The sequence below is a fragment of the Tursiops truncatus genome, chromosome 1, assembly GCF_011762595.2.
Source record: "Tursiops truncatus isolate mTurTru1 chromosome 1, mTurTru1.mat.Y, whole genome shotgun sequence".
In the NCBI taxonomy this organism is placed as follows: domain Eukaryota; kingdom Metazoa; phylum Chordata; class Mammalia; order Artiodactyla; family Delphinidae; genus Tursiops; species Tursiops truncatus.
The window spans coordinates 59,366,579-59,388,838 of record NC_047034.1 but is presented as its reverse complement, the minus strand read 5'-3'; the positions used below and the strand labels follow the sequence as shown (position 1 = coordinate 59,388,838).

Genomic DNA, 22,260 nt, shown 5'->3' with positions numbered 1-22,260 from the left:
TCACCTTATCCTACTTAAAATAGCACATATCCTCATCCGGGCACCACTCTGTCCCTCTACCCTGATTTATTCATCTTAGTACTCATCCCCACTTGCAATATTATGTAATTATTTGTTTGCTTGCATATTTCCTAGAGCACTAGAATGAGTGTTCCATAAAAGAAGTGACTTTGTTTTTCTTTGCTGCTCTAGAACAGTGCCTGGCAGCAATAGGATCTCAATAAATATTTGTTGAATGAATGAATGAGTGAATGAATGAATGAATAAAATGTCAGCTTCTCTCTGCACACTTCCCTAACACCTCCAAGTTACTGGTTTTCTTCTCTGTTCCATTGGAGCTATGTATATACCTCTATTAGAGCTATCACATTTTTATTGTAATTTTTGCCTCTTCTCCCTTACAAGTCTATAAATTCCTCAGAGACAGATGTCTTACTTATCTACATATACTTCATGGCATCCAGCACTAATTTGGTGAAAACATGTGGAATGAATGAAAGTGGGAGAAGCAGAATGATACAGCTACATTGGAGGTTCTAGGAGTCAAATGTATGAGCTCTTTATTAATCCCATCTTCTGGAGGCTACACTGGGACTAAGGGCAGGCATTTGTTTGAATATAGATGTCCAAGGCAAAAATGTAAAAATGTCTCCTTCCAGTCTACCATTATTTCCCAAATTTCTCTTCATAAGGACTTCTGGTCTTCGTTGGGCCTCCAATAATGGCTTGGATGGTGATTATACCTAAACCCTTAAAAAACAAGCTAATGTGTAACAGTCCTGACATGAAGGTCATGTTACAAATACCAGTCACCTGTAGAATTTAATCAGAAAATAAAATTGATGGTCTTAGGAACGAGACTAATCTATCACCCACCTGACTGGCATGAGTCTATGGACCTCATACACTCTCTAGGGGCCAATCTAAGGATAAAACTTAACTGTAGTAGAAAACAGCATTGTTTAAGGAGTTGGAAACCCTAAGTTGTAGCTCAGGTTTTTCTACAACCAGAGTCCATGATTTTGGATAAGTGGCTGCACCCTTGCACCTCTAACAGAGGGATTGGGACTAGATGAGCTCCAAAACCTTTTCCAGCTGTAAAGGTCTATTGATTGATTCAGCCAGGAGGTTGTACCCAAGTGGCTGTACTCAGTGGAATAAACTGAGTCTGGGAAAGGAATGTATTATCTCTCAACACCAGTGACTTTGCATGGGGAGGTATAACGACAGAGTCTGACACCTGGCAGAGCCTGGAAACAGGCCTTAAATCCCATTTGCACTCCCGTTCCTACATAACTGCCTTCTTCAACCTTACAGCAGCTGCGCTTCTACCAAGACGGAAGAGGTGGAGATGAGGGGAAGGGTGGGATGCCCCTCTAGCAGGGTTTAAGCAATATGTGTAGCTGAGAAGGGCTTAATCAGGAGACTGCAAACCTATCAGCATTGTGGTGGTTGTCTTAGCTCTGCTCTTGGGTTTTTCCCTGAGAATTAGAATTAATGTGGCCCAGCGCTCAGAGTGTGCCCTTTGGAAATTCCCAGGGGGTTCCAGAGATTACCAGAAGCACACTGGCAGTGGACAGTCCCTTGTGAGGCGGCAGCCCTGGAAGTCCAGTCTGTGGCTCAGCCCAAGAGCCTCCTCATGTCAGACCACACAGAATAGATTTCACCTGAGGCCAGAGCGGCCTAGCCTATTTAGCCAAGCCATGTGGTGAAATAATTATATTTCTGATATACTTTATCTCTAAAGGAATGCATAGAACTTTTAAGAAAAATGTTATGTCCCGTTTTATAAAAACATGTAGACTCTTACGGCAGCTTCCAAAAAACAGCATTCACAATCACATGGGAATGAGCTGTAAGTTAGGAAATCCTGAATGAAGTGAAATAAGGGTGTGTTGATTTCTCTCATCTAATATTCATTTGTGGCAACATAATTGCCCAAGGAATAGGTGAAATGCTTTATGAGATTCTTACGGCCACAGTCAGTCCATATCTATTAAAATGTTTCTGATGTGTCACTCTCCTCTCTGCCTCTCAACAATGTATAAACACATGCAAACACACAATCACACACTTACTTTCTCTCCTCTCACTTAGTTATATAGTCTCCATGTGGTTTGGTGAGGTATTTTTAAATACTCTCCAATGGCAAATTAAGGGCTCAAAGCATTTTATGTAAAGTCTACCCAGATAGAAGCGATTAGTAGGGAAATGCTCTTCCCATCTCTTAATCTGAATACTAAGTTCAGGATCTCCTGTCCAGGTTCTCATAACCCCGAACTCCCATTAAGATGTTTACCTTTTATTTCTTCCCTATTCTGTGCTTGCTTTGGCAAAACATGTATTTCCTCCCTATTCCGAGGCTGAGAGTTCTTGGCTGGAATCCTTATTAACAGAAAGGACATTTTCATTTCTTGGTAAGGTAGCCAGGCATAGGGTGCCTAGCACTTAATATGTAATCAGTGAATTGACTGAGGACAGATTTGCTCCTGAGAGACTTCAATTTTCATTGAATGCAAGCTTTGATAGACAAAGGAGAAAGAAACATGATTAAAAGGTCATTTTCTCTGCAAAAAAAAAGGAAGAGAGAAAATGAAAAAAAGAAAGAAGAAAATAAAAACTAAAAAGCTACTAATGTTTACTGGGAGATCCTTAATAGTTCAAAGTCAGACAGAACAAAGGTCAGAGATAGAAAATAAAAGACTAGGCTAAGAATTTAAGAAGTCAGCTGGAACCCTTGCACTCCAAGTATATATTCTAGGAAAAGCCTGCAATCGAATTTAACATCCCTCCACGTTCATATACATTTAGATTGTAAGAAACTGCAGAACATCATTAGAAAGGGTGTTTTTTAAAATGTGGCATTAGGTTTAAGTAGAACAGTACTTTAAAGGGGGCTAAACATAGGATGACAAGATGTGTCCTGGTAAAGCAGAGGGTAAAAATGATTATTTTGAAAGAAGTTCTCTTAGTATAAAAAAGGGAAAAATACTTACATCTTGTGAATATTGAAAAAGTAGAGTGATTAAAGTGTTAGGGAAACAGGGTTGTGTGTTGGAGGAGAATGGGGGAAGGTAGTTAAATATAAACCTGGGTTTATTTGCAAAGCTTTCATCTTGATAAATGGTACCTTCTTAAAGCAAATACCTCGTCCAGGGAGCTCATGACATTATTTATGTTTCAAAATCTAGGCTATAGTCCAAACGATTTCAAATTCTGGGAGAAACTGTTTGTTTAGAGTCCATTGTACTGAGTGTTAATATAACAACACACCATAAAATATTGTTAGCTCTTAAGAAGAGATCAATATGTAATTACTCAAACCAGGCCTTAATAACTGGAAATTTGTAAATAACTCTGTTAGTTCTTTAAATGATTAACAAATAAAGATTTGTTTAACTGAATTGAAAGACTCCCAAACATGTTATATTCATTTTCAGGAAAGGCGATTATTAGAAATGATTAATCTGTACTAAATAGACAAATTATGTCTATACTTATGTTTGAATGTTGATGGGTTTACCATAGGTATTCTTCTGTGAGCTAGATTAAGGTGTTCTACTACCAAAATAGAATGGTGGTCTAGTCCAAAATTATAGGAAAAAATTCGATTAATGGAAATAATTTTCTCAATTTACATTTTTCTCCCATTAATTTTTCTGAAATATTTGGCATCTACTATAATTTGCTTATAATAGAATCTGGTGCAAGAACATAACAACTTTGCAAACAATTTAGTTCAGTGTTTAATCTTGGGGTCATTGTCATTGAATTGCTATCAAAATCATGACTTAGGAAAAACAGTATTTATGATATAAGCTGTTGTCTGAAGGAAAACAATTTTCCTTGAGGAACTATAAAATCTACCAGACCAGGAGAGAGCAACGCAGTTGGATCACATAGTACTGGCCTCTGTAGACTTGCTTTCGCTGAAGTGTGCTTTGGTGGGAATCCTTCAGCCCCTCCTGAAGGATACACAGGAAACAACCTTATAAAATCTGCCCTTGTTAAAAACAAGAGTGCTCTGCACATTATATGGTGGCCTCTTTCTATGGATCTTAGGGCAAAATTTAATTTCAGTATCAAAAAAAAGTGCTCTTTGGGGCATTTTTCAGGGACACTGAATTGTACAGCTGATAAGGCTTTTCTTTTTACATTGGTATTTACAAACTTCCTGGTAAACCCAAGCCCCACCCATAGCAAGGGGAAGGGCTTTATGGTATGCATTTTTATACTTCCTGTTTATGGTCTTACCTCTGTTTTTGCTTTCTCTCTTACTTCTAACATATGTTATCTAGTAGTATTTTATGTTTTCTTTTAAGCGACCTTAAATCTTGTGGAAGAACAAGATGAGAGATACATAAATATATTCATTCATATATACATAAAATTATGCTGTGTTTAGTCATTTGAGTTTTTTTTTTTTTGCTAAGAGCCTGGTGCTTTCCAATTATGTTGCCTCCTGAAGAAGTATGAGAATCTTTGATTTAGAATATTAGCTGATAGGAAGGCAGAGAAGATTCTTTATAATATCTGGAAGATATCAAACCACACTATCATCACCAGCTGATAAATTTTTAAAGACCTATTTGGTTCATTACAGAAAAGTACAGCCTTCACAATACATGCTACAATCTAGCAAACTGACTATTCTTCCTAGTTTAGCCTCCGGCATGATGTATACAACTCCCTTTTTCAAGCCTTCTTCATTGGCAACCAATTCATTTTTTCTTGTAAATTTTTACTTACTTCTGTTTTAAATTATCTCAGTTTGTGGATAATTTACAGTAATTTCTGAATCCCATACTAAGCCTATGGACTCAGGATATAAACTGCTGTTAAGTAGTCTCTATCCCTGAGAAAAACATAATTAGGTCAGTTAAGTCCACTGACTAAAGTCAACTCAAGCTGTTCAATTCTTTGTTTAACCTGTATAATTAAGGCTTGACCTCCGTGTGAGGTCAGAACTCTGGCTAGGTACAGTCGAACGAGACAAAGTCATTTTATCCGCCTGTGTCCTACTGCTTTTCCTATCTCTAGTCTATAAAACCATAAGAACTTGGAAGAATTAAGCATTCAGAATTTTCCATAAAATAACTCTCTATTAGACAAAAAAAACCCACACAATAAAAATGGTAGTATGGAACCTTCAGATATTTTTAAGTGTGTGTTAGGCCCACTGCCTTAGGGCACATACCAATTATAGAACCAAAACCCACTGCCCCGGAACTTGCGCCTTCTTAGTCCATCCAGAGAAATAAATGGTGAAATGTTCATGGCTCTTCGGAGGATCCAAGCTATTTGGTGAATGCTTTTTCCCCGAGTTTGCCAACATGTCCTGAACTCAAAATAGAGGGATTATTCAAAGTTATTCTAAAAAGAGACATGCGGTTTGTAATTTCTTTTAACAATCTGAAAAAATCATGGAGAACTAATTCCATGTTTCCTATGACCCTTTCATAATTGTGATACACTCACAGCCCCTGTTTTCCAATTCTCAATTAGAATAATTAATAATGTTCAGGATATTATCTGTTGGTTTCCTCTTCTGAGTCATGATTCTACTGCAAGTCATGTAACTCCTTTCCATAGCAACTGTAACTAGTCGGAAAAGTATGCAGTCAAATAGTAAGCAGTATGTTTGCTTGCTATCTGTTAGGTCAGTGGAGGATGTACTACATAGCAAAGGTTTAATTTTATCTAAATGACTTTAAAGAGAAGAATAAAAATATGGAAATGCTTATGTCAAAATAAGAGGGGTTTTAATATTTCTACACAGCATCAGATATAACCCATGGATCATAAACATTATAATTTCCATTGTATGGAAGAGAAACCAGACTGAAAGAGAGACTGGGCATCTGATCATCTGGTTTCTGGTTTCAGCTCTGACATGAACAAACCATAGCATCAGGCAGGTTGTTGAAACTTTGTGGCCTTATTTTATTTTTTTGGCTGCGCTGGGTCTTCGTTGCTGCGTGCAGGCTCTCTCTAGTTGTGGCGAGCAGGGGCTACTCTTCATTGCAGTGCGCAGGCTTCCCATTGTGGTGGCTTCTCTTGTTGTGGAGCATGGGCTCTTGGGCACGCAGGCTTTAGTAGTTGTGGCGTATGGGTTCAGTAGTTGTGGTGCATGGGTTCAGCAGTTGTGGCTCGCAGGCTCTAGAGCACAGGCTCAGTAGTTGTGGTGCACGGACTTAGTTGCTCCACGGCATGTGGGGTCTTCCGGGATCAAGGCTTGAACCCGTGTCCCCTGCATTGGCAGGCGGATTCTTAACCACTGCACCACCAGGGAAGTCCCTAGTTTTTTCTTACATAGAATAATGAAGCTGGACCTCATGCTCCATTCTCATCTCTTCCCCTATCACTCCTATTATATTCTTGCCCTATTATACTTTGGTAGATTCTAGATTGGAAGAGATCCTGCCCATTTGTTCAGTAGAGGGACCCAGGACTAGCCACGTAATTTGTGGGGCCCATTGCAAAATGAAACTGTCAGACTCCTTGTTAAAAAATTATTAAGAAATTCACGAGGGTGACCACAGAGCATTAAACTAAGCACGGGGGCCCTCTGGGCATGGAGGCTCTTTGTAACTGAAGAGATCACACACCCTTGAGGCTGACGCTGGAGAGACCAAAGGAATTTTTCCTTCGCATGTAGACACACTCTTTTGCTCTTAACAGAATGCAAATAAGAGAAATTTTGGTGGAACAGTGGCATGAATCATTAAAGGGAAGCAATAATGGGAATACAATATTAGAAAGCCAATGTTTTAGACTGACCGAAGTGGCGAGACAGGGGGCTCCAGACTTTCCTTCCTCCCACAGATTCACTGAATATACAGCTACACATGGGTCAGTTTCCTTTGAGAGAAATCTGGAAACAAATTGAGCGACTCCTACACGTTGGGTGACTGAGAAAATGCCCACATCGAAACGGGTAGGAAGGGCTGAGAATACATATTCACCATAAACCCGACCCCCAGCAGAGTGCATTTCATTCAGGAGAGAACCCCAAAATTCTCAGCTTCTCCCTGTGAGTAAAGGTTTGGATCACACATCCAGTGCCCCAACTTTTACAACTGCCACCCGAGGAATGGGAATGCCCAAATCACCCAGCTGAGAGAGCCAGTGGAGTTTGGCATTCACAAGTCCCACAGGACCATAGCAAACAGAGAAGGAATGGTTAAAGGAGCGCATGAACACTCCCTGCAGTTATACCCCAGGGCTCAGTTCAAAGGGAGCAGTCAAAAACTCCCTTCTCCCAATTTCTGCTAGAAGGGATTTGACTGCATACTTTCCTAGCTGCTGCCTGAGGGTCTGGCTTCTAATCAGCCTGTGTCTGGATGCTGACTGGGATCCCAAGAGCCTAAAAGAGCTGGTGGGCACTTCCCCCACATTCTTCTTCCGGCTCACAGCAACAACAACAAAAACCAAGTTAACAGCTTCTCCCTTGAAATCTGTGCCCCAGCTTTTGAAACTGCCACCTAAGGAATGTGAGCTCAAATCACCTAGCTCTGATATCCAACAGAGCTTGGCAGTCAGAGTCCCACAGGACCATATTAAAATTAAAAAAGCAATTTTCGAACAGGCATGCAAGCACTTCTCATAGCTATTCCCTCCCATGGCTCAGCACAGAGAGAACAGCATTCATTTCCCGGTTTCTCCCTAGAATGGATTTGACTGTATACTTTCCCAGCTGCTATTTGAGGTTCTGGCTTCTAATCAGCCTGCGTGTGGAAGCTGACTGGGATCCTCCCAGGAGCCTGAAAGAGTTGGTGGGCATGTCCCCTCCTGTATCCCCTAGCTTGCTACAGTGGTAAACCAAGTCTCCAACTTCTCCCTGGAAGAAACATACCCACCCATGTAGCACATCAAATATCACAGCTGCCACATGAGGGACTGGCTTGCAAATCACCTAGCTCTGGGTACTGATGAGGCTTGGCATTTACAAGTCCCCCAGGACCACAGAAAACAAAGAGGTGGCTCTGTATGGGTGCACAAGTCCTACCAGAGACTGTTGCTTCTGGCTCAGCAGAGTGAGTAGGCAAAAACAAACACCCATTTCCAAGTTTCTCCCTGATAGGTCTATACTGCATATCTAATGTCCTGACTTAGCTGCTGCTCGAAAGTCAAGCTTCCAATTAGCCTTCATCAGAGAGCTGTTGGGGCAGGCAGTTAACAGTCCTCCGGGACCCTGAACAGCCGTGTGGGCATTTCCCATTGCCTTTGGGACAGTGGCAGGTCTTGGCACAACCTAATGTACTGGGAGCCACTAGAAGCAAAGAAGGTGGCTTGGGCAATCACAGAGGTTTGAGAGGCAACCAGGAGCTCAGGTGAGCTGACTGATGAGGTTCATCTCCTACACGAGGCAGTCTGTCAAGACTGGGAGAGGTGGCTGTTTTATCTAATGCACAGAAACAGATGTAGAGAGTCAAGAAAAAGGAAGGAACAAGAAGATATATTCCAAACAGAAGAACAAGGTAAATATCCAGAAACTGACCAGATGGCTTCACAGTTGAATTCTACCCAACACATAAGGAAGAATTAATACCAATCCTTCTCAAACTCTTCCAAAAAAATTGAAGAAGTGAGAATATTCCTAAACTTATATTACAAGGCCAACATTATACTCATACCAAAGCCAGATAAGGACACAAAAGAAGATTACAGGCCAATATCCTTGATGAACATAGATACAAAAATGCTCATCAAAATTGTAGCAAACTGAATTCAACAGTACATCAAAAGGATCATACTCTGTGATCACATGGGATTTATTACCGGTTTGACATATTCAAATCAAAATATGTGATATACCACATTAAAAAATTAATGATAAAAATCATATCATCTCAATACATGCGGAAACAGTATTTGACAAAATTCAACATCCTTTCATGATAAAAACTCTCAAGTTGGGTATAGCTGAAATGCACCTCAGCATACTACAGAGCATATCTGAGAAGCCCACAACTAATATCATACTCAATGGTGAAAAGCTGAAAACTTTTCCTTTAAGATCAGGAATAAGAAAAGGATGCCTACGTTCACCATTTCTATTCAACATATGGAAGTTATAGCGGGAGGAATTACACAAGAAAAAAATAAAAGATATCCTAATCTGAAATTAACATGTAAAATTGTTATTTGCAGATGATATGATCTTATATGTAGAAAATCCTAAAGGCTCAACCAAAAAACCTTTGGAATTAGTAAATGAATTCAGTAAAATTGCAGGATACGAAATCATTATACAAAAACGAGTTGCATTTCTATACACTAACAATGAACTATTGAAAAGAGAAATTAAAACAATCCCATCTATAACAGAATCAAAAAGAATAAATATTTAGGAATAAATTCTCTCAAATAAGTGAAAGATCTGTACACTGAAAAGTATACAACATTGAGAAAAGGAATCAAAGACACAATTGAATGGAAAGATGTTTTCTATCATGGATTGCAAGAATGTATAATGTTAAAATGTCCATACTATCCAAAGCAGTCTACAGATTCAATACAATCCCTCTAAAAATTTCAATGGCTTTTTTTCACAGAAATAGAAAAAGCAATCCTAAAATTTCTATGGATCCACAAAAGACCCTGAATTGCTATAGCGATCTTAAACACAAAGAGTAAAGGTGGAGGCATCACACTTCCTGATTTCAACGATATTATAAAGCTATAGTAATCAAAGCATTATGGTATTGGCATAAAAACAGACACATGGACAAATGGAACAGAATCAAAGCCCAGAAATTAACCCATGAAGATATGATCAATTAATTTTTGACGGAGGTACCAAAAATACACAATGGGGAAAGGATAGTCTCTTCAACAAATTGTGTGAAAACTCAAAATCCACATGCAAAAGAATGAAATTGGACTTCTATCTTACACCATACACAAAAATCAACTTGAAATGTATTAAAGACTTGAATGCAAGATCTGAAATCATAAAACTTCTAAAATAAAATATATGGGATGGTTCCTTGACATTTTTCTTGGCAATGATTCTTTTGGATATGACACCCAAAGCACAGGCAACAAAAGCAAAAGTAAACAAATGGAACTTACCAAACTAAAAAGGTTCTGTACAGCAAAGGAAACCGTCAGCAAAGTGCAAAGGCAACCTATGAAATGGGAGAAAATATTTGCAAACTACATAATCAACAAGAGATTAACATCCTAAATATTTAAGGAACTCATATAACTCAAGAGCAAAAACACCAAATAACTCAATTTAAAAATGGGCAAAACCTGAAAAGACATTTTTCTAAAGATGACATACAGGTGGCCAACAGGTATATGAAAAGATACTCAATGTCACTAATCACCATAGAAACGCAAATCAAAACTATAAAGAGATATCACCTAACCTGTTAGAATAACTATTATCAAAAAGCTAAGAAATAACAAGTATTGGTGAGGATGTAGAGCAAGGGAACCCTTGTACACTGTTAGTGGGAATGTAAACTGGTACAGCCACTATGGGAAACAGTATGAAGATTCCTCAAAAAATTAGAAATGAAACTACCATATGATCCAGAAATCCCACTTCTGAGTATATATCCAAAGGAAAGAAAACCACTAGCTTGAAGACATATCTGCATTCCCATGTTCCTTACAGCATTTTCACAAAAGCCAAGGTATAGAAACAACCTAAATATTTGTAGATGGATGAATGGATAAAGAAAATGTGGTCTGTATATACAATGGAGGATTATTCAGCCATGAAAAAGAATAAAATCTTGTCATTTGTGACAACATGGATGAATCTGGAGAGTATCATAAGTGAAATAAGTTAGAGAAGGACAAGTACTGCATGGTATCGCTTACATGTAGAATCCTAAAAAATGTCAAACTTATAGAAACAAAGAGTAGAATGGTGGTTGCCAGGGGCTGGCTGGTAGGGGAAACAGGAAGAGGTTGGTAAAAGGGTACAAACTTACTGTTATAAGATGAATAAATTCTGAGAATCATCAGTATAGCATGGTGACTACAGTCAATGATATTATGTTGTATAATTGAGATTTGCTAATATTAGATCTTCAGCATTCTCATTTTTTGAAAAAGTAACTATGTAAGTTGATGGAGGTGTTAAGTAACTTGATGGTGGGAATCCTGTTACAATGCACACATATATCAAACCAACACGTACACTTTAAATATATCTCTATTTTATTTTTCAATTATGCCTCAAAACTCAAACGTTTAAAACATAAAAAAAGAAAGCCAGTGTTTTGTGGATGTTTGAAACTCCTGTATGTATTCACAATGCTCAGCCCACCCATAGGTGCAATAGGAACTCTGGTAGTTAGTATCTAAAGATGCTCCCAAAGATTTATCTCCCCTGGAACAACCTTTGTGTCATTACATCCTACATTGCATCTAGACTGGCCTGTGACTTGTGTGAACCAATAGAATGCAGCAGAAGGGAGGCTCCAGTTCTGGGCCTAGCTTTAAAAGGACTGGCAGCTTCTGAGGTGGAGTCAGGATGGTGGTGTGGGAAGACGTGGAGTGAGCATCTCCCCGCAACTAGGGCACCTACTGGCCGCTGGTGGGGGACTGTGACACCCAAGGAGATGGGAGGAACCCCAAGATGAGCCAGTAGGACATATGGGGACTGAGAGGGGAGGAGAAGTGGAGGCCAGACAGGATCGGCACCCCTGAAGCCGGGGAGATCAGGAGAGGCAGGTGGGAGGGACTCTCCGGGAAGAGCGGGAGAGGAGTGGAGGGCGATCGCCTGGCCCACTCTGGCCGGGAGCCTGTTGAGCTCCCAGGCTGGTACCCCCCACTCCAAAGCCCCATTCAGGATGCGTGGGTCCTGGAGGCATAGGAGAGAGTCTGGGAGATCAGGAGACACAGGCAGGAGGGGCCCTCCGGGAGGAGCAGAAGAGGAGAGGAGGGCGATTGCCCTGGCCACTCGGGCATGGGGAGCCTGCTGAGCTCCCAGGCCAGTCCCCTGCCCTCTAAAGCCCCCTCCAGGCTGCATAGGTCCTTGGGAGCATAGGAGGGAGGCTGGGGAGATCAGGAGAGGCGGAGGGAGGGGTTCTACCATACCAGAGGAGCAGGAGAGGAGAGGAGGGTGTTTGCCCTGCCCACTCGAGCCCAGGAGCCTGCTGGGCTCCCAGGTGAGGTCCCCTGCCCTCTGAGACCAGGGGTGGGGGGCACGCCTGGGCCCCTTCTGTTCTTTGAGCATAAGCCCCACCCCCCACAACCCCCAGGGTCTTTTCCAGCCCTGTGGGTCCTGAGCATTGGCCCTTCCCACCACTCAAACCTCGCCCTTACTTAGGCCCCGCCCTCCACAGCCAAGGCCTTCCCGCAACCCCCCCCTTTTTTTTCCCTCCTCCTCTTTTTTACTATTGTGGTACTGTTGTACCTTGTGGTTGTTGATTCATCTATATTTTTATATTCTTCCTAACATATCTGTTAGTTTCCTGGTCTAATTTTATTTTTTACTTTGATATTGTTTTTGGGGTTTTTTTGCCACCCGAGGCGGGATCCTGGTTCACAAGCCTGGGGTTGGGCCAAAGCTCCTGCAGTGGGAGCTCCAAGTCTGAACCACTGGACTAACAGAGGTCCTCAGACCCCAGGGAATATTCATCGGAGTGAGGTTTCACAGAGTTCCTCATCTCAGCACCAAGACCCAGCTCTACCCAATAGCTTACAAACCCCAGAGTTGGAAACCTCAGGCCAAACAACCAGTAAGTAAAGGAACATGGTCCCACTCATTAAAAAAAAAAAAAAAAGTGAGATGGCCAAAATATATGTCACAGATGAAGGAGCAAGGTAAAAACCTACAAGACCAAATAAATGAGGAGGAAATAGGCAATCTACCTGAAAAAGAATTCAGATAAAGATGATCCAGAATCTCAGAAATAGAATGGAGGCACAAACTGATAAAATACAAGAAGTGTTTAACAAAGATCTAGAAGAACTAAAGAACAAACAAACAGAGGTGAACAACATAATAACTAAAATGAAAAATACACAACAAGGAATCAATGACAGAATAACTGAGGCAGAAGAATGAATAAGTGAGCTGAAAGACAAAATGGTGGAAATAACTGCCGAGAGGCAGAATAAAGAAAAAAGAACAAAAAGAATTGAAGACAATCTCAGAGACCTCTGGGACAACACTAAACGCACCAACATTTGAATTGTAGGGGTCCCAGAAGAAGAAGAGAAAATGAAAGGGTCTGAGAAAATATTTGAAGAGATTATAGTTGAAAACTTCCCTAACATGGGAAAGGAAATAGTCACCCAAGTCCAGGAAGCACAGAGAGTCCCATACAGGATAAACCCTAGGAAAAAGACACCAAGACACATATTAATCAAACTAACAAAAAATTATTCAAAGAAAAAATATTAAAAGCAGCAAGGGAAAAACAAAAAATAACATACAAAGGAATCCCCACCAGGTTATCAGCTGATTTTTCAGTGGAAACTCTACAGGCCAGAAGAGAGTGGCAGGATATACTTAAGGTGATGAAAGAGAAAAACGTACAACCAAGATTACTTTACCCAGCAAGGATCTCATTCAGATTCCATGGAGAAGTCAAAAGCTTTTCAGACAAGCAAAAGCTAACAGAATTCAGCACCACCAAACCAGCTTTACAACAAATGCTAAAGAAACTTCTCTAAGCAGGAAACACAAGATAAGAAGAAGACCCACAAAAACAAACCCAAAACAATTAAGAAAATGGTAATAAGAACATATGTATCAGTAATAACCTTGAATGTAAATGGATTAAATGCCCCAACCAAAAGACAGACTGCCTGAATGGATACAAAAACAAGATCCATATATATGCTGTCTAAAAGAGACCCACTTCAGACCTAGGGGCACATACAGACTGAAAATGAAGGGATGGAAAAAGATATTCCATGCAAATGGAAATCACAAGAAAGCTGGAGTAGCAATACTCATATCAGATAAAATAGACTTTAGAATAAAGACTGTTATAAGAGATAAGGAGGGACACTACATAATGATCAAAGGATCAATCCAAGAAGAACTTATAACACTTATAAATGTTTACGCACCCAAAATAGGAGCACCTTAATACATAAGGCAAATGCTAACAACCATGAAAGAAGAAATTGACAGTAACTCAATAAGAGTAGGGGAATTTAACACCCCACTTACACCAATGGACAGATCATCCAAACAGAATATAAATAAGGAAAAACAAGCTTTAAATGACACAATAGACCATATAGATCTAATTGATATTTATAGAACATTCCACCCAAAAGTGGCAGAATACACTTTGTTCTCAAGTGCACATGGAACATTCTCCAGGATAGATCACATCTTGGGTCACAAATCAAGCCTCAGAAAATTTAAGAAAATTGAAATCGTATCAAGCATCTTTTCTGACCACAATGCTATGAGATTGGAAAGCAATTACAGGAAAAAAAAATTGTAAAAAACACAAATACATGGAGGCTAAAGAGAGCTACTAAATAACCAAGAGACCACTGAAGAAATCAAAGAAGGAAAATACATAGAAACAAATGACAATGAAAACACGACAACCCAAAACCTATGGGACGCAGCAAAAGCAGTTCTAAGAGGGAAGTTTATAGCAATTCAAGCTCACCTTAAGAAACAAGAAATATATCAAATAAACAATCTAATGCTACACTTAAAACAACTAGAGAGGGCTTCCCTGGTGGCGCAGTGGCTGATGCAGGGGACACGGGTTCGTGCCCCGGTCCAGGAAGATCCCACAAGCCGCGGAGTGGCTGGGCCCGTGAGCCATGGCCGCTGAGCCTGCATGTCCAGTGCCTGTGCTCCACAATGGGAGAGGCCACAACAGTGAGAGGCCCGCATAACACACACACACACAAAAAACAAGCTAGAGAAAGAAGAACAAACAAAACCTAAAGTCAGTAGAAGGAAAGAAATCATAAAGATCAGAGCAGAAATAAATGAAATACAAATGAAGAAAACAATAGCAAAGATCAATAAAAGTAAAAGCTGGTTCTTTGGGAAAATAAACAAAATTGATAAACCCTTAGCCAGACTCATCAAGAAAAAAAGGGAGAGGACACAAATCAATAAAATTAGAAATGAAAACGAAGAAGTTACAGCAGACACTGCAGAAATACAAAGCATCCTAAGAGACTACTACAAGCAGCTCTATGCCAATAAAATGGACAACCACGAAGAAATGGACAAATTCTTGGAAAGGTACAATTTTCCAAGAGTGAACCAGGAAGAATTAGAAAATATAAAGAGACCTATCACAAGTAATGAAATTGAAACCATAATTAAAAGTCCAGGACCAGGACCAGATGGCTTCACAGGCAAATTCTATCAAACATCTAGAGAAGAGCTAACACCGATCCTTCTCAAACTCGTCCAATAAATTGCAGGGGAAGAAACACTCCCAAATTCATTCTATGAAGCCACCATCACCCTGATACCAAAACCACAAAAGATATCACAAAAAAAGAAAATTATAGGTCAATATCACTGATGAACATAGATGCAAAAATCCTGAACTAAATATTAGCAAACAGAGTCCAATCATACACCATGATGTATTTAATCATACATCATGGTGTATGATTAAAAGGATCATACACCATGATCAAGTGGGATTTATCCCAGGGATGCAAGCATTCTTCAATATACGCAAATCAATCAATGTGATACACCACATTAACAAATTAAGGAATAAAAACCATATGATCATCTCAATAGATGCAGAAAAAGCTTCTGACAAAATTCAACACCCATTTATGATAAAAAAAAAACTCTCCAGAAAATGGGCATAGAGGGAACCTACCTCAACATAATAAAGGCCATATATGACAAACCCACAGCAAGCATCATACTCAATGGTGAAAAACTGAAAGCATTTCTGCTAAGATCAGGAACAAGACTCTCACCCTCTTATTCAACATAGTTTTGGAAGTCCTAGCCACAGCAATCCGAGAAGAAAAAGAAGTAAAAGGAATACAAATTGGAAAAGAAGTAAAACTGTCACTGTTTGCCAATGACATGTTACTACACATAGAAAATCCTAAAGATGCCACCAGAAAACTACTAGAACTAATCAGTGAAATTGGTAAGGTTGTAGGATACAAAATTAATGCACAGAAATCTCTTGCATTCCTATACACTAATGATGAAATTTCTGAAAGTGAAATTAAGGAAACATTCCCATTTATCATTGCAACAAAAAGAATAAAATACCTAGGAATAAACCTAAGGAGACAAAAACTTGTACTCAGAAAACCATAAACACTGATGAAAGAAATCAAAGATGACATAAACAATGGAGAAACATACCATGTTCTTGGTTGGGAAGAATCAATATTGTGAAAATGACTATACTACCCAAAGCAATCTACAGATTCAATGCAATCCCTTTCAAATTACCAATGGCATTCTTCACAGAATTAGAATTAGAAAAAAAAAATTACAAGTCATATGGAAACACAAAAGACCCCGAATAGCCAAAGCAATCTTGAGAAAGAAAAATGGAGTTGGAGGAATCAGACTCCCCAACCTCAAACTATACCACAAAGCTACAGTAATCAAGACAGTATGTTACTGGCACAAAAACAGAAATATAGATCAATGGTACAGGATAGAATGCCCAGAGATAAACCCACGCACATATGGGCACCTAATTTACGACAAAGGAGGCAAGAACATACAATGCAGAAAAGACAGCCTCTTCAATAAGTGGTGCTGGGAAAACTGGACAGTTGCATCTAAAAGAATGAAATTAGAACACTACCTAACACCATACACAAAAATAAACTCCAAATGGATTAAAGACATAAATGTAAGACCAGACATTATAAAGCTCTTAGAGGAAAACATAGGAAAAACACTCTTTGATGTAAACCACAGCAAGATCTTTTTTGACCCACCTCCTAGAGTAATGGAAACAAAAACTAAAATAAACAAATGGGACTTAAAAGCATTTTCACAGCAAAGGAAACCATAAACAAGACAACAAAAAGACAACTCTCAGAATGGGAGAAGATATTTGCAAATGAAACAATGGACAAAGTATTAATCTCCAAAATATACAAACAGCTCATGGAGCTCAATATCAAGAAAACAAACAATCCAGTTAAAAAATGGGCTGAAGACTTAGACATTTCACCAAGGATGATATACAGATGGCCAAGAGGGCACATGAAAAGATGCTCAACATTACTAATTATTAGAGAAATGCAAATCAAAACTGCAATGAGATATCATCTCACGCTGGTCAGAATGGCAATTATCAACAAATCTAGAAACAATAAATGCTGGAAAGGGTATGGTGAAAAGGGCACCCTCTTGCAGTGTTGATGGGAATGTAAATTGATACAACCTCTATGAAAAACGTATGGAGGTTCCTTAAAAAACTAAAAATAGAACTACCATATGACCTAGCAATCCCACTACTGGGCATATACCCTGAGAAGACCATAATTCAAAAAGAGATATGTACCCCAATGTTCACTGCAACACTGTTTACAATAGCCAGGAGATGGAAACAACCTAAGTGTCCATCATCAGAGGAATGGATAAAGAAGATGTGGCACATATATACAATGGCATATTACTCAACCAGAAAAAGAAACAAAATTGAGTTATTTGTAGTGAGGTGGATAGACCTAGAGACGGTCATACAGAGTGAAATAAGTCAGAAAGAGAAAAATAAATACCATATGCTAACACATATATATCTAATCTAAAAAATAAAATGGTACTGATGAACCTAGTTGCAGGGCAGGAATAAAAAGATAGACATAGAAAATGGACTTGAGGACGTGGGGTGGGAGGGTGAAGCTGAGGCGAAGTGAGAGTAGCATCGACATACACACACTACTGAATGTAAAACAGTTGGCTGGTGGGAAGCAGCAGCATAGCACAGGGAGATCAGCTCAGTGCTTTGCAATGACCTAGAGGGATGGGATAGGGAGGATGGGAGGGAGGCTCAAGAGGGAGGGGATATGGGGACATGTGTATGCATATGACTGATTCACTTTGTTGTGCAACAGAAACTAACACAGTATTGTGAAGCAATTATACTCTAATAAAGATCTATTAAAAAAAAAAAAAGGACTGGCAGCTTCTGCTTCCTACGTCTTGAACACACTTGCTTTTGGGAGCCTGTATCACCCTATAAGAAGTCTAGATCACTTGTTGGAGACACCAAGTGAACAGACCGCTTGAAGAAGCCATGCAATGAGGAGAGAATCTGAAACTACTTGGAGAGGGACAGAGGACCAGCTTTCCCAACAGTCAGCTGAGCCTCCTGATGACTCTGGCTACAGTCACTGTCTAACTGTAAACTCACTAGAGACCCCAAATGAAGCCAGCAGTAAAACCACCCAGCTGTGCCCAGTCAACCTACAGAATCATGAGAAATAATAAATTGGTGGCTGTTTTAAGCACTAAGTTTTGGGGTGGTTTGTTCCACTAAAATAGATAGCGTCACCAGTGAGTCTCTCCCATGTGACTTAGAGGATACCAGAAGGCTTCTCAGTCTCACAATGTCTGTAAAATTATTAGATGCCAAGTTCCCAGGGAAGGGAGTGCTTGAAAGGGGAAGGGAGAGCTGGAGGCTGGGGCCATAAAGAGAAAGGCACTGAGAGAGAATTTCAACTGTTTGCCACTTTGGCCAGGGGCCAGTTCTAGCAAGAACAGCTGCGTTTGGGCCAAGGGTTCCAACGCTCTTTATTATAAGTATTCACTTTCCTGTAGGTGAGCCTGTGTTTTGAAACAGTGTGCCATGTACTACCAGCTAGAATGAAGCCAAGGTTACATGTTCAGCCATCCCATGGTTATTTTAGATCTGTTCTATTAATGATCCCTAACCCTGAACATCAATATATGCAATCAGTCCCAAGGGAGACCAGGCCAGATTCACAAGGGCAGCGGGACCACTGAGAACATGCTTACTTGTATCTTTACTCGTGGAGGGTCAGAAAAGTCATTATCGTGTCAGTAAGATAGGGTATTTTAAGCACGTGTCGTTTCATATAGTAAGACTTTTTCTCTCCACTGTCAAGAAAAACAAACCATTGAGAAATACTGTTTGTTTCCTATACTCTTAAATCATAGTTTTTTTTTTAAAGAAAAATATAGGAATGAAAGTTATCTGGGCTTATAAATGCTTTAAAAGAGTAATATCTCTTTTATTAATGTGTATAGGGTTGGAGAACTATAATGAAGAATGTTAACTACATGAATATTACTTTATATAGCATTTTTAATCAGTGAAAGATAAGCCTTTTCTTGTTGGTTCTTGATATTTTCCCATCTATACTCAAATTAATGCAGAGATAATAGTCATCATCTTACTTAGTGGTTATAAGAAGTTATAAAGGTTTCACATATAAAATTTTATTCTCTAATAGAAAAAAGAGAAATAGTGGAAAAATTTTAATATTTAAAATAGCTCTAAAATACATTGTCCACTCTAAATGGTTTGATATCTTTGAGTCCCTCCTATCTTTTAGAATAATCAATTCTATTAAATATCACAGCCAAAGAGTTCCAGGCGAAGTGCAATGTTTTGATTCCATGTTTTAGGAATGATGCGTATAAACCTGGAAATGATTGGTGGGTTGAAAAAGTTCTTCGCGTGTCCTTTGATATTATTATTTCCTTCGAAAATCTGAAAGCAAAATATGAGAAAATCTTTAAGGATGGCATAATGGGTATAAAAATCTTATACCTGAAAGTAATATAATATTGTATACCAACTGTATTTCAATTTGAAAAACTTATAATTTTTTATCCTTTTAGTTCAAACTGTGGGCATTAATGAACACATACAACAGTATCACAAAGATGATCCTCAATCAATTATGAACTCACACTCCAGACGTACCTCTTTAGTGATATCACCTCATCTGTGATCTGAGTTGGAACAGGGAAAAATAAAGAAATCTGATATGGTGCTGTGGGGCAGCCGCAAAAGCATATCTGCCTTTAGCCCCTTTGTAGCTATGTGACTTTGAGCAAATTACTTGTAGTCTCTGATTATCCATTTCCTTATTGGCAAAATGGGGATAATAAATTTTACCTCATAGAAGTTGTTGTAAAGAGTTTAAAGAGTATGTAAACATATGACACGTCTTTATTAAGTGCCAGATAATGGGCACCAATAAATGGTTAGCTATTACTAACTTTTAAAATAAAATACATCATGTATTTTTATTTATCCTTTTTGTCATATGCCCTATATCATCAACTAAACTGTGTTTTAGGTGTGTTTCTGTCATCCCCAGCAAGTTCCTCAAGATGTACACACATCAGAAGCTAAGTCACTATTTGTTTATAAAAATGATTTTTGCCCTACTATGAGGATATCTTGATACGTGAGAAATAAACCAAACCAAACCTAACAAATAAACAACCCAGGGGTTTAGAGAGAAAGAGATTCAAATCCATTAACTGAGATTAAGTGCTGAGCCCATGGTGAGCATAAATGTCCATCCCCTTCTCCCGTGTTGCGCCTCCTACTGGTTTCAGCCCAATTCCCATTCCTGGAATATTAGGTTCCTCTCCTTAGCTTTGCCTCTGGTAGTATTTTAAAACCGCATAACTAGGAATTTAGGAGTATAATGAATAGTTCATCTTGCAGGAAATTAGTCTCCTCATCCGGAAGGATAACAATTGTTTGAATAACAATATGACACTGAAAGGTATATGGCCATGGGTATGTATGTGATCAGCCATGAATAACAAGTACATCCAAGCTAATGTTAATATGGTAGAAGGTTTTCTAGACCCCTGTTACAGACTGTATGTTTGTATCCTTCCAAAATTCATATGTTCAAACCCTAATCCTCAATGGGATGATACGAGGAGGTGGGTCCTTTGGGAGATGATTAGGGCTAGGATGGGGGTAGGGCCCTCATGGCATCTCTGTGTGCACGCACCAAGGAAGGCCATATGAAAGCACAACCAGGAAGACTGCCCTCACTAAAAACCCAACCATGCTGGCACCCTGATCTAGGATTCTAGCCTCCAGAACTGTGAGAAATACGTGTTTTTTGTTTGTCACCCAGTCTATGGTAATTTGTTATACAGTCCAAGCAGGCTGAGATAACCCTTTCACCATCTTTCTCAATCAGAGCTAATTAAACTTCACACCACCCGCTGCTGTTTTGTCCTCATTCTTTTACAGGTGGCTCAGTCAAAGCAGAAAGATAGTGTGCATGGTCCCTGTCCCAAGACCAGCTACTTACAGAGCTAGGACTTAGAAGACTTAAAGAGTGACGCATGTCAGTGCATGCTTATCGAATACAAAGAACTATTTGCAAATTTGAGGTTCTGTTCTCATCATAGCAGTTTTCAAATTGTTTTCTTTTTGCCAAGATACCCCTGTACCTTGTCCACCAACGAGGATTTCTCTCTGTAAGGTTTCCATTCAACTCCCTGGTCACTGTACTGGATGGTGTAGCTCTTCACATACATTTCAGAGGACAGAGACTTGCAACCCTGTGTTACAATCGCTGTTATCTTCTTGATTTTGAGCAGATCAATTTGTAACCACTGATTGTTGTTGTTTGCCTATGAAAATGATTAGAACAATGCATTTGACATTAAAACCTTTGCTTTTTTAGACCAAGATACTCAGAAATGCACTGAGCTGGAAGGATTTCTTTTCTGTCTCATCCCTGAGGATTCCCTTTCTCCTAGAATCCTTCCCTGTCCTTCTTGTTTATTGTCAGCAGGTTTATAAACTTTTGGAATATTTCACGCATTGTACAACAGTTATGTGTTTACTTGTGTTCCTTACCCTTTGAGGGCAGGGACTTAGTTTTGTTTTCAGGTGTTCACCACGATGTATGGCACACAGATGGTGCTCAACAAATAAATACATTTTATTTGAGAAAAAGCATTAAATTGCTAAATTACCTGTAAATATTTTTCTCTTAAGCAAGTTTATTTAAATGCTATGGTGATATTACTGAAGAGTTATCTGAGAGAGAATTAGATAGTATCCTCTCCCAATTTAACTCATTTTAGAAAAGCCCCACTTTTCTTTCCATTGCTAATGTCCATTAGGAGAAGTAGTCCAATTTCTTCTTTTCTGATATTTCAAATAAATGTAATATCTGAGAGACCTAATAAAGCGACACCCAGGGCTGGGTGTGGCATAGTAGTTGTCCTGTCTCTGGCCTAACAAAATGCCTAATTTGATGATAGACGCTTGCAGAAAGAATCAGAAAGACTAATTGAGTTTTAGAGTAATCTGAGATTAATTTTCATCTTTGGGA

At 39.3% G+C, this 22,260-nt stretch overlaps 1 protein-coding gene across 1 annotated transcript in view; it reads right to left on the bottom strand.

Moving 5' to 3' along the window:
• Positions 1-19,220: 19,220 nt before the first annotated feature.
• F5 (coagulation factor V) overlaps positions 19,221-22,260 on the bottom strand; it is an 84,146-nt gene continuing 81,106 nt past the window's right edge. The window contains exons 24-25 of the mRNA XM_019918728.3: positions 21,368-21,550; positions 19,221-19,646 (exon numbers count right to left, since the gene is read on the bottom strand). Coding sequence (XP_019774287.2) covers positions 19,503-19,646; positions 21,368-21,550 — 327 coding nt within the window. The 3' untranslated portion in view covers positions 19,221-19,502. The remainder of the gene's footprint in view (positions 19,647-21,367; positions 21,551-22,260) is intronic.